Genomic DNA, 13959 nt, shown 5'->3' with positions numbered 1-13959 from the left:
GGTTAGTAACTGGCTTAGTGATAGAAAGCAGAGGGTGGTTATAAATGGTATAGTCTCTAACTGGGTCGCTGTGACCAGTGGGGTACCGCAGGGGTCAGTATTGGGACCTGTTCTCTTCAACATATTCATTAATGATCTGGTAGAAGGTTTACACAGTAAAATATCGATATTTGCAGATGATACAAAACTATGTAAAGCAGTTAATACAAGAGAAGATAGTATTCTGCTACAGATGGATCTGGATAAGTTGGAAACTTGGGCTGAAAGGTGGCAGATGAGGTTTAACAATGATAAATGTAAGGTTATACACATGGGAAGAGGGAATCAATATCACCATTACACACTGAACGGGAAACCACTGGGTAAATCTGACAGGGAGAAGGACTTGGGGATCCTAGTTAATGATAAACTTACCTGGAGCAGCCAGTGCCAGGCAGCAGCTGCCAAGGCAAACAGGATCATGGGGTGCATTAAAAGAGGTCTGGATACACATGATGAGAGCATTATACTGCCTCTGTACAAATCCCTAGTTAGACCGCACATGGAGTACTGTGTCCAGTTTTGGGCACCGGTGCTCAGGAAGGATATAATGGAACTAGAGAGAGTACAAAGGAGGGCAACAAAATTAATAAAGGGGATGGGAGAACTACAATACCCAGATAGATTAGCGAAATTAGGATTATTTAGTCTAGAAAAAAGACGACTGAGGGGCGATCTAATAACCATGTATAAGTATATAAGGGGACAATACAAATATCTCGCTGAGGATCTGTTTATACCAAGGAAGGTGACGGGCACAAGGGGGCATTCTTTGCGTCTGGAGGAGAGAAGGTTTTTCCACCAACATAGAAGAGGATTCTTTACTGTTAGGGCAGTGAGAATCTGGAATTGCTTGCCTGAGGAGGTGGTGATGGCGAACTCAGTCGAGGGGTTCAAGAGAGGCCTGGATGTCTTCCTGGAGCAGAACAATATTGTATCATACAATTATTAGGTTCTGTAGAAGGACGTAGATCTGGGTATTTATTATGATGGAATATAGGCTGAACTGGATGGACAAATGTCTTTTTTCGGCCTTACTAACTATGTTACTATGTTACTATGATGCCAGTTACAGAGTTTCTGTATAGGAATTTGACACCTCTCGTGGGCGCCCTTAAAGCAAAAGTGGATGCATGGAATAAATTGCACTTATCGGTGGTGGGGAGGGTTAATCTAATTAAAATGGTTCTGATGCCCAAATTACTCTACGTCCTACATAACGCGCCAGTTTGGATTCCACGTGGGAAATTCCGGCAGATTAATGCTCTATTTAGAAGTCTGATAAGGGGGAGGCGGTACCCACGTATTCGCCTGGAGACGCTTCAGCGACCCAAGGAAGATGGAGGATTGGCTTTACCCAATCCTGAGTTATATTTTCTTGCAGCCCAGAGCCAACATTTGAAGGGCTGGGCACGGGAGGTGTCCTCCAGTGCGGTACAGCACTTGATGGAGAGGGTGACAGACCGACGACCGGTAGCGCAGTGTCTGGAGGATGGTTCCTTGGGAGTATTGGGGAAATTATACCCAACTATGTTTTTGATATATAAATTATGGACCAGACTGCGACAGATTCGGGGGGTTACGGGGCTGACTAAATTTACACCGATATGGTTTAATAATAATTTGGTTGAGTTTGCGGCCCTTGGAGTGCTGGCGGAGTGGAGGGCCAAAGGAATCCACTTGGTGGCTCAGATAGTTCAACAACGAGGATTAAAGTCCTTTTCGCAGCTGCAAGGGGAGTTTGGACTGAGACCGACTGGGGAGTATCAATATGCTCAGATGAAACATGCTTTTAAAGCTCAAAACAGGGGCGGTGGTGTTGAGATCCAAGAGGACATAGTTCTGGAATACGTGTGTGGGGAAGGGTCCACAAGGGGAGTCATTACCACCCTTTATAAGGACCTTCTACATGCATATTTGTTAGACTTCCCTTTAAAAGCGAGAGCGAAATGGGAAAGAGATTTAGGCCCAATGGAGGATGAAACCTGGGAGTCGGTGTTGGAGTCGGTTCCACGAGTGTCGCTGAGCGAGCCGTATAGACTATCGCAGCTGTACATCTTGCACAGAGTCTATAAATCACCGGAAGTGTTGTGCAGAGCGGGGTTGCGTGCTGACTCTGAATGCCCGAGATGTAAGACTGGGAATGCAGGAATATACCACATGATGTGGACATGTCCAAGACTGGTTGCTTTCTGGTTGGTGGTAATGAGCCGTGTGGAAGGGGCGTATAAATGCAGAGTGCCGAGAGATCCGATAGTGTGTATACTGGGACATGTAGAGGAAATTAGAGTGGATAACATCTGGAAGATAGCAATAGCTAGGCTATTATACATGGCAAGGAAGGTAATAGCAAGGAACTGGATCAAGGAGGAACCGCCTACAAGGGGTGAATTCCTGAATTATGTTAAACATGGTCTCAATCTGGAAAAGGGGGTCTATAAAAGACGTGGGAAAATAGAAACGTTTGACAAAATGTGGTCTCCGTGGCTCGAGCTGGGATGAGTAGTTATGGGAAATGGGAGAGTGAGAGCCTCTGAAAGGAAGAGAGTGCTAGAGGAACAAGCGAACATAAGTGAGTCAAATGGCTCAAGGAACCATCAATACTGGTAACAAAAGTATAACTGGGAAGGAGCTGTCAGGGGAGGGGGAGGTTTGGGTATGGTTGGGATTGTTGGGGGTTTGGAAAATGTTAAAATTTTTGTAAAATACTGGACAGTGCATAAATTGTATTGTGCATGTTTGCTTTCAATAAAAAAACTATTTAAACAAAAAAATGATACAGACACTTGGGGTACTGGATAATGACACTGACACTTGGGGTACTGGATAATGGCACTGACACTCGGGGTACAGGATAATGACACTGACACTCAGGGTACAGGATAATGACACTGACACTCGGGGTACAGGATAATGACACTAAAGGTACTGTCACACTAGACGATATCGCTAGCGATCCGTGACGTTGCAGCGTCCTCGCTAGCGATATCGTCCAGTGTGACAGGCAGCAGCGATCAGGCCCCTGCTGGGAGATCGCTGGTCGGGGAAGAAAGTCCAGAACTTTATTTCGTCGCTGGACTCCCCGTAGACATCGCTGAATCGGCGTGTGTGACACCGATTCAGCGATGTCTTTGCTGGTAACCAGGGTAAACATCGGGTAACTAAGCGCAGGGCCGCGCTTAGTAACCCGATGTTTACCCTGGTTACCATCCTAAAAGTAAAAAAACAAACGCTACATACTTACCTACCGCTGTCTGTCCTCCAGCGCTGTGCTCTGCACTCCACCTGCTCTGGCTGTGAGCGTCGGTCAGCCGGAAAGCAGAGCGGTGACGTCACCGCTCTGCTTTCTGGCTGCCCGGCGCTCACAGCCAGACCAGAGAAGCAGAGCGCCGAGGACAGACGGCTGTAGGTAAGTATGTAGCGTTTGTTTTTTTACTTTTAAGGATGGTAACCAGGGTAAGCATCGGGTTACTAAGCGCGGCCCTGCTTGGGATACTGGATAATGATGCCGACACTTGGGGTACAGGATAATGACACTGACACTTGGGGTACTGGATAATGGCACTGACACTCGGGGTACAGGATAATGGCACTGACATTCGGGGTACAGGATAATGACACTGACACTCGGGGTACAGGATAATGACACTTATGCTTGGGATACTCGATAATGATGCCGACACTTGGGGTACTGGATAATGACACTGATGCTCGGGGTACTGGATAACAATGCCGACACTCGGGGCATGGGATAATGTCGCTGATGCTCGTTGTGCAGGATAATGACGGGGGACAAGATAATTCAGAAACAGAACACAGCAGCCTCTGTGAGGGCCGAGATATATACAAACACTACAATACATTATATCTTAGCTGCACTGTTGATAAATAGAATGTACTTACAAAAATGAAGGTTCTTAGCGCATAAATTGCCCAAATCATGTATGGCCATCAACCATGGCAAGGTGACCCTTCTCTGATGGGAACCTATCCTACTGTCCAGGGCTATTTGCATACAATTTATATGGGCAGGTAGGAACCAGCACTAATTAAAAGCACCCTTGGGCTGATGGGAGGAGTGCAGAGTCAGAAAGGAGGCAGTCACAACTGTAAAAGGACAAAAAAAAACTATCCCGCACATATATGTATGTTGTGCAGTCATTGCAGCTTGCACCTGTTCACACTATAAGTAGATGCTGGTCAATTTTTTGTGTTTTGCGCGGACAAAATAATGAGGCAAACACTCGGGGGGTGGGGAGGATAAAGACGCCGACACTCGGGGTGCAGGTTAATGATGTTAATACCTTGGGCATGGGATAATGACACTGACCCTTGGGGGACAGGACAGGGGTGTTTGGGAATTTTGTTATCACTGGTTATTATTACTTCTCATGTATTTGTCGCCACCTAGTGAACTCTTTGTGTATGTGCGGTCACCGTGACATCATGACGTAAGTGCTGAACCTCGTTTGTCACAGTAATTTGAAAAAACAATTCATAAAATCATAAGGCTATGTGCACACGATGCGGATTTTGCTGCGGATCCGCAACGTTTCCACAGCTGCGGATCCGCAGCGGTTTCCCATGAGTTTACATTACAATGTAAACCTAAAGGAAACAGAAAACGCTGTGCACATGCTGCAGAAAAAAACGCGTGGAAACGCAGCGGCTTACATTCCGCAACATGTCAATTATTTCTGCAGATTCCGCAGCGGTTTTACACCTGCTCCAATAGAAAACCGCAGGTGTAAAACCGCAGTGAAATCCACAGAAAAACCGCGGTAAATCCGTGGTAAATCTGCAGCAAAAACGCAGAATGTTTGCCCTGCAGATTTATCAATTCTGCTGTGGAAAAATTACCAGAGGACCATTCTACGTGTGCACATAGCCTTATGGTTGTCTCCAAATAGAGTTATTCATGAGAGGACTGTGCTGATCACCAGACATTAGAGAAGAAATGCTGCTTCTTTCCCGCAGTATCGGAGGACCTCACACACTTTAGCCATCTTGTATCTTACCGTCCTCGGGGATCAGGATGTGTCGGATGTTACTGTCCGCACCATAAACCGTCCATCCGTACGGTCGGACTTTGAACTCAAACTTCTGTCCTCTGCGCAGTCCGGGGATGATGGCGGTGTTCTCATTAACAGGGACAACACCCCACTTCTCCCAGACCGCATCGGATGCAGTGTGGGTGCGGTAGAAGACGATGTAGCCTTCTATATACTGGGATGATGAAGACGCCTGAAACATAGAGCGATGCATTATTTGTGCACCTTCGGGCCGGGTTATGGCCACAGTGACTGCTGGACTCTGCCGGTTTTAAAAATGGCTAAATATTTTTGAAGTTTTAACCTGCAGCCACAGAGGTTTTAGCCAGAAGATTAGGGTCCTCCAATCCCTGTTCTGGGGATAGGTGGGGGTCTCATAGTGGACCCCCATGAAGCAGATATTTACCTTATGTCATATCCCTTTTATTAAAAGAATAAAATGTAAGCCCCTCCGCTAAGAATGAATGAATGGTGGCCTTTCCCCATGTAGTCTTGTCACCGTTCTCACTGCCAGTCTGTTGTATTTTACTGACATTACAGGAAATTTCCTGACAGCATCCATCTAATGTGAAGGTGACGCAGCCGGGAGAAATGAACACGTTGGCTTCTCTCACCATCCAGTGCAGGCGTGCCGAAGAGAAGTTGTGCAGCATCACAGCATCCAGGAACAGCTCCACACCGGACAATTCATGAACGATCTGACCGGTGTCCAAAGGATCTAAAATGAAAAGAGCAAAACCTTTATCAATCTGACGAGCGAGGATCAATTCTGATGGGAGTCTTCTGGAAACAGTCAGTAAGCCTATGGGCAGACAGTGATAACGTGCTGCAGATTTCAGTGCAATCATTCCGCATTTAATATGGAAGAATGAATGGTTTTCCTTGGAACATACAGCAAAGTTATGTGCATCACTCCCATCATGGAGGAGACAACAGAGAAGCCACACAATGTATGAACACAGCGCCATCTGGTGTCTGGTAATTATAGTGTTTCACTGCATAAGGCTGCAGCTGCTGTATACTTCACCACCCGTTCTCAACAGCTCGATCCATTAGGCCCAGCATCTTCATCAGCCAAAGATGTCGCTCTCTGTAGTCAGTAACTTGGTAATATCCATGCTGGCTTGTCCGAGGTCTCCGATCTTCACCTTCAGAACGTTCTGTTCCAAGATCTTCATGTCTATTTCCTTTTTTCTATTGGACAACTAACACTTTCTGTCTCCGGACACATCTCTTCTTCATGCATCTTGCTCTCTTTATCTACAGTCTCCGCTGTTTCACCTGCCTTTGATTCTTCCTCCTTCTCTGAGACGAACAGGTGGGTTACTTTTGTGCTCTCTTGTTGAACGCCTTGGTTCTGTTTCGAGGTGTCCTCATATCTGCTTTGTTGCAATGTTTGGGCTTGTGCCTACTTCAATCATTTGTTCAGAAGTCATCTGACTGCAGTTTTCTGTTTGGGGAGTACTTGTGTCCTTTGGATTAAATGCAACATTTACACTCCACAGCTTTTGGACCAGTGGGCATGATTTGTTCAGTTCTTTCACGTTTCTGTGTGTCTGTGACCCAGACGTCAATGCCTCTTATGGATACAGTCTGTCGGTAATTGTACGCAGAGTCACTTACTGTATCAATTATATAAGTCCTTATCCACTTTGACATTAACCATCACCCACTCTTCATACATCACCTTAGAATTCCACAGGGCGTCCCATAGCCGTCACACTAGACTGGCCTCTAATGCATTAATCAGTGCACTGGTGTATCAGGTGAACTGCACAGCAATATGGCAACAACATGGCCGTCTATTATATCCTCACCATCTGCTCCTGTGTATTCTTTTCTTTTACGATCTGGATAAAATGTGTGAATGGGCAAACACTTGTTAAATGAGGTTTAATGTAGAGAAATATAGAGTAATGCACCTAGGACAGTAATCCTATTGCTGCATATACATTAAATGGGAGAATACTCGGGACTACAGAACAGGAGAAGGACTGGGCTATTCTGGTTCCAAGAAAGCGGAGCAGCAGCACTCAATGCCAAGCAGCAGCCGCAGAAGCAAACAAGATTTTAGGATGAATAAAAAGAGATAAAATCCCACGATGCCAACTTATTGTTAGCCCTTTATAAATCACTGGTGAGGCCACATCTAGAATACGGGATCCAGTTTTGGGCTCCACGTTTTATAAAGGATTTTCAGAAGTTAGAATCAGTCCAAAGACAGCAACAAGATTATTACAAAGGGTGGAAGGTCTGTCACATATTACACGGGGTGGAAGCCTCAAATGAGGAGAGGTTGGAAAAGTTGGGCTTGTTTAATTTAGAAAAAAGAGGGGACTCAGAGGGGATCTCATTTACATGTATAAATATATGTGTGGTCAGTACAAAGGATGGCACATGACTGATTCCTTCAAAAGACCGTACTGAGGACTAGGGGGCACTCAATATCGGTGGAAGAAATTCTGACAGCTAAAGAGGAAAGGGTTACAGTTAGAGAAGTCAGACTGTGGAATGCCGAGCACAAGAGATAGAAATGGCCGACACTATAACAGCTTTTCCAAAAGGGTTGGACTATTCCCTTGATACACAGAACATTGCGGGTTATAGGTAAATAAGTCACGAAATGAACATTTGGTGGAGAAAGTGAGAACTTGAAAGACCCAGGTCTTTTTTCAACATATGTACAGTAACTCAGGATCAGTAATGTAATGTATGTACACAGTGACTGCACCAGCAGAATAGTGAGTGCAGCTCTGGGGTATAATACAGGATGTAACTCAGGATCAGTAATGTAATGTATGTACACAGTGACTGCACCAGCAGAATAGTGAGTGCAGCTCTGGGGTATAATACAGGATGTAACTCAGGATCAGTAATGTAATGTATGTACACAGTGACTGCACCAGCAGAATAGTGAGTGCAGCTCTGGAGTATAATACAGGATGTAACTCAGGATCAGTAATGTAATGTATGTACACAGTGACTGCACCAGCAGAATAGTGAGTGCAGCTCTGGGGTATAATACAGGATGTAACTCAGGATCAGTAATGTAATGTATGTACACAGTGACTGCACCAGCAGAATAGTGAGTGCAGCTCTGGGGTATAATACAGGATGTAACTCAGGATCAGTAATGTAATGTATGTACACAGTGACTGCACCAGCAGAATAGTGAGTGCAGCTCTGGGGTATAATACAGGATGTAACTCAGGATCAGTAATGTAATGTATGTACACAGTGACTGCACCAGCAGAATAGTGAGTGCAGCTCTGGGGTATAATACAGGATGTAACTCAGGATCAGTAATGTAATGTATGTACACAGTGACTGCACCAGCAGAATAGTGAGTGCAGCTCTGGGGTATAATACAGGATATAACTCAGGATCAGTAATGTAATGTATGTACACAGTGACTGCACCAGCAGAATAGTGAGTGCAGCTCTGGGGTATAATACAGGATGTAACTCAGGATCAGTAATGTAATGTATGTACACAGTGACTGCACCAGCAGAATAGTGAGTGCAGCTCTGGAGTATAATACAGGATGTAACTCAGGATCAGTAATGTAATGTATGTACACAGTGACTGCACCAGCAGAATAGTGAGTGCAGCTCTGGAGTATAATACAGGATGTAACTCAGGATCAGTAATGTAATGTATGTACACAGTGACTGCTCCAGCAGAATAGTGAGTGCAGCTCTGTGGTATAATACAGGATGTAACTCAGGATCAGTAATGTAATGTATGTACACAGTGACTGCACCAGCAGAATAGTGAGTGCAGCTCTGCGGTATAATACAGGAGGTAACTCAGGATCAGTAATGTATGTACACAGTGACTGCACCAGCAGAATAGTACAAGCAGCTCTGGGGTATAATACAGGAGGTAACTCAGGATCAGTAATGTAATGTATGTACACAGTGACTGCACCAGCAGAATAGTGAGTGCAGCTCTGGAGTATAATACAGGATGTATCTCAGGATCAGTAATGTAATGTATGTACACAGTCACTCTACCAGCAGAATAGTGAGTGCAGCTCTGGGGTATAATACAGGATCAGTACTGGATCAGTAATGTAATGTATGTACACAGTGACTCTACCAGCAGAATAGCGAGTGCAGATCTGGAGTACAGTAGAAATTGCAATTCAGAAAATCAAGAGACTGTAAATACTTGACTTTTCCTTATCCTGTACAGATTTTATGTGCTACATATGATTTGTATAGCATGCATGGAGAGATGATACCTTGTACCACTAGCTTTGCGGATGCAGACACAGCACCTATATTGCTTCTTGCTGTGCAGACATATGTCCCCGAGTCCTGCACAGTCACTCGCTGTAGACATAACGTGTTCTCATTTGTAATTGCATATCTGCCAGGAGATACAAGTATTACCATTACATATTGGTCTCCACATCTTATCTATAAAATCACCAGTAATGACACTTACCTCCCTATGGGGAGTGTTCCCTGGTCTTTGCTCCACCGCACAAAAGGTTTGGGGCTGCCCTGAGCTCCACAAACAAATTTCACCAGGCTCCCTGGTTTTGCAACCACATCAGTTGGTTTATAGGTGAACTGCGGCATCTCTGTAAATAAAAAAAATTAGATCTCAGGAAACACAACACGAGGCATAACATTACACATCACACATGAATTATCCTGTACTAATCTTATCGCTAAGCTTTCCTGCACTGATCCTGAGTTACATCCTGTATTATACTCCAGAGCTGTACTCACTATTCTGCTGGTGCAGTCACTGTGTACTTACATTACATTACTGATCCTGAGTTACATCCTGTATTATACTCCAGAGCTGCATTCACTATTCTGCTGGTGCAGTCACTGTGTACATACATTACTGATCCTGAGTTACATCCTGTATTATACCCCAGAGCTGCACTCACTATTCTGCTGGTGTAGTCACTGTGTACATACATTACATTACTGATTCTGAGTTACATCCTGTATTATACTCAAGAGCTGCACTCACTATTCTGGTGGTGCAGTCACTGTGTACATACATTACTGATCCTGAGTAACATTCTGTATTATCCTCCAGAGCTGCACTCACTATTCTGCTGGTGCAGTCACTGTGTACATACATTACATTACTGATTCTGAGTTACATCCTGTATTATCCTCCAGAGCTGCACTCACTATTCTGCTGGTGCAGTCACTGTGTACATACATTACTGATCCTGAGTAACATTCTGTATTATCCTCCAGAGCTGCACTCACTATTCTGCTGGTGCAGTCACTGTACATACATTACATTACTGATCCTGAGTTACATTCTGTATTATCCTCCAGAGCTGCACTCACTATTCTGCTGGTGCAGTCACTGTGTACATACATTACTGATCCTGAGTTACATTCTGTATTATCCTCCAGAGCTGCACTCACTATTCTGCTGGTGCAGTCACTGTGTACTTACATTACTGATCCTGAGTTACATCCTGTATTATACCCCAGAGCTGCACTCACTATTCTGCTGATGCAGTCACTGTGTAATTACATGACATTACTGATCCTGAGTTACATCCTGTATTATACTCCAGAGCTGCACTCACTATTCTGCTGGTGCAGTCACTGTGTACATACATTACATTACTGATCCTGAGTTACATCCTGTATTATACTCCAGAGCTGCACTCACTATTCTGCTGGTGCAGTCACTGTGTACATACATTACATTACTGATCCTGAGATACCTCCTGTATTATACCCCAGAGCTGCACTCACTATTCTGCTGGTGCAGTCACTGTGTACATACATTACATTACTGATCCTGAGTTACATCCTGTATTATACCCCAGAGCTGCACTCACTATTCTGTCGGTGCAGTCTCTGTGTACATACATTACATTACTGATCCTGGGTTACATCCTGTATTATACCCCAGAGCTACACTCACTATTCTGCTGGTGCAGTCACTGTGTACATACATTACATTACTGATCCTGAGTTACATCCTGTATTATACTCCAGAGTTGCACTCACTATTCTGCTGGTGCAGTCACTGTGTACATACATTACATTACTGATTCTGAGTTACATCCTGTATTATACTCATGAGCTGCACTCACTATTCTGGTGGTGCAGTCACTGTGTACATACATTACTGATCCTGAGTTACATCCTGTATTATACTCCAGAGCTGCACTCACTATTCTGCTGGTGCAGGCACTGTGTACATACATTACATTACTGATCCTGAGCTACATCCTGTGTTATACCCCAGAGCTCCTGTGTTATACCCCAGAGCTGCACTCACTATTCTGCTGGTGCAGTCACCGTGTACATACATTACATTACTGATCCTGAGTTGCATCCTGTGTTATACTTCAGAGCTGCACTCACTATTCTGCTGGTACAGTCAATGTGTACATGCATTACTGATCCTGAGTTACATCCGGTGTTATACTCCAGAGCTGCACTCACTATTCTGCTGCTGAAATCACTATGATCAGAAAAACAATGATTGCAGCTCTTGAGTCTAGGGCACATCGGCATGATAAAAAATATTGCAGTGGACAGACATTGTAAAGAATTTAGTAGTAAACAGCTATACAGCTCTGGCAAAAATTAAGAGACCCCCACACCAAATCCTGTCATGGCCGCCCAGTCTCCAGACCTGAACCCCACTGAAAACCTCTGGAATGTAATCAGGAGGAAGATGGATCGTCACAAGCCATCACACAAAGAAGAACTGCTGACATTTTTGTACCAGGAGTTTCATAAGGTCACCCAAAAGCAGTGTGAAAGACTGGTGGAAAGCTGCAAAGACGATTAAAAATCATGGTTATTCCACAAAATATTGATTTCTTCTGAACTCTTCCTGAGTTAAAACATTAGTATTGTTGTTTCTAAATGATTATGAACCTGTTTTTTTTTTTTGCATTATTTGAGGTCTGAAAGCACTGGGTTTTTTTTTGTTTTTTTTTTGGTTTTGACCATTTTTCTTTGTCAGAAAAAAAACCTAAATTTATTGCTTGGAACTTCGGAGATATGTTGTCAGAAGTTTATAGAATAAATGAACAATTTACATTTTACTCAAAAATATACCTGTAAAGAGAAATATCAGGCAGACTGAACATTTTGCAGTGGTCTCTTCATTTTTGCCAGAGCTGTATGTAATTTCTCAGATTTTTTGCAGGGTTACAGCTGTGACCGTCACTCACCCTGCACAGAGATAACAGCACCGCGACTTGTCCTGTCACCGGCCTGATTGGATGCCACACACATATACACTCCAGCATCCGAGCTCAATGTACGGCGGATAGAGAAGCCATCATCACCAAACTAGGGGTAAGAAGACATCATCAATAAAAGTGAAATCTGCTTTAGGGTATGTGCACACGTTCAGGATTTCTTGCAGAAATTTCCAGACAAAAAACCGGACATTTCTAATAGAAATCTGCATGGGTTTTTTTTTTTCGCGTTTTTTGTGCGTTTTTTCCCAATGCATTAAATAGCGGTAAAAAATTAATGAACATGCTGCTTTTTTTACCGCGATGCATTTTTTTTCGCGGAAAAAAAAACCGCACCATGTGCACAAAAATGGCAGAATGCATTCTAAATGATAGGATGCATATGCGTTTTTTATGCATTTTTATTGCGTTATTATAGCTAAAAAAACGCGAAAAATCCTGAACGTGTGCACATAGCCTTAAGGGTCAATTCTAGACTGTGGGGGAGGTGAGGATTGACAGCAATTCCATTTTATAAAGGGCGATTGAGAACCTTAAATTCACTGATCATTCCCATACGAGTATATTATTGTACTGAGCGTTGGTTCCCGCTGCGCTACGATCCTTGCTCTGTACCGTGTAGCGGCTGTTGTTTCTGTCCAGCAGCGCTCCATTCTTCCGCCATGTCACAGTAGGCTCGGGATGTCCTTTGGGTGAAGAACAGTTAATCACCAGCGGCCTCCCTGCGATCACCACCTTATCCAACGGCTCCTGGCGAAATTCATCCTTCAGGACTGAAAGAAACAGGAAAGCGCAAGGTAGAAAAGGACAGAAGTTTCTGAGACTGCGGCCATGTCTGATCAATGGATGCCAGCTTGTTATACTTGCTAATTTCTAAGAAGTGACAGAGGGCTACTGAGAAGAGAAACACTTCTTACAATCTGTCTTACTTTCTTCTACAGGACACATATCAGAGATATTGAAATTGCAAAATAAATAAAGACCTTCCAGACCTTCGATAGTAATGGAGATCCCAGTCCAGACCCCCGAAATACAGACGCAGACCCACCGTCCTTAACGCAGACTTTGAACAACTGATTTCAGCAATAAAGCTTACAAAATAGTGGAAAACCAGGCGTAGCTTCCGACTGAGCATGTGCATAAAGTGCAGCACAGATTCATCAACTAAAAGCCGAGATCCTGAGATCAGGAACAGAACAGACATTTATAGAACATTTCACAACTTTCACAAATGATTATGAAAAACATTTACAGCACATCCTGTGCCCCCTTAGACAAAGCCCATATATCCAGCAAGGACCCCCATCTTCATGTAGCATGGAGTGTGGGAGATAAGTACCTTGTCCATGGCTACTACCCCACACCACGTTACACATGTTTAGGATGTCATCGCTATCACCCCTCTCTAAGCCTTATGGATCTCATAATCACAATACGCAAAGGTAATTTATAAAGAAAAAACATTTTTTGTGCACACATCCAACTATTACCTTTACACCCACACTGCCATCTAAATACAATCTATCCATTAACAGAATCACCCAGATACCACCTACCCATGCGCAATGTCACCCACCTACCCATCCAGACAGCTACCAGCTATCCATTCACACTGTCACCTAGACACAACCTATACATACACACTGCCAGCAA

General features: G+C 43.9%; 1 protein-coding gene across 4 annotated transcripts in view; it reads right to left on the bottom strand.

Moving 5' to 3' along the window:
* Positions 1 to 13959, bottom strand: part of ROBO4 (roundabout guidance receptor 4) — a 96038-nt gene that overhangs the window by 44053 nt on the left and 38026 nt on the right. For all 4 annotated transcript variants that reach the window (XM_069742366.1, XM_069742368.1, XM_069742370.1 and 1 more), the window contains exons 3-8: positions 12922 to 13079; positions 12277 to 12397; positions 9543 to 9681; positions 9337 to 9464; positions 5705 to 5808; positions 5058 to 5283 (exon numbers count right to left, since the gene is read on the bottom strand). In XM_069742366.1, the coding sequence (XP_069598467.1) occupies positions 5058 to 5283; positions 5705 to 5808; positions 9337 to 9464; positions 9543 to 9681; positions 12277 to 12397; positions 12922 to 13079 (876 nt within the window). The remainder of the gene's footprint in view (positions 1 to 5057; positions 5284 to 5704; positions 5809 to 9336; positions 9465 to 9542; positions 9682 to 12276; positions 12398 to 12921; positions 13080 to 13959) is intronic.

This window comes from Ranitomeya imitator, chromosome 10 (assembly GCF_032444005.1).
Source record: "Ranitomeya imitator isolate aRanImi1 chromosome 10, aRanImi1.pri, whole genome shotgun sequence".
Classification (NCBI taxonomy): domain Eukaryota; kingdom Metazoa; phylum Chordata; class Amphibia; order Anura; family Dendrobatidae; genus Ranitomeya; species Ranitomeya imitator.
Note: the sequence above shows the minus strand (reverse complement) of the source record. Positions and strands in the feature narration are given on the sequence as shown.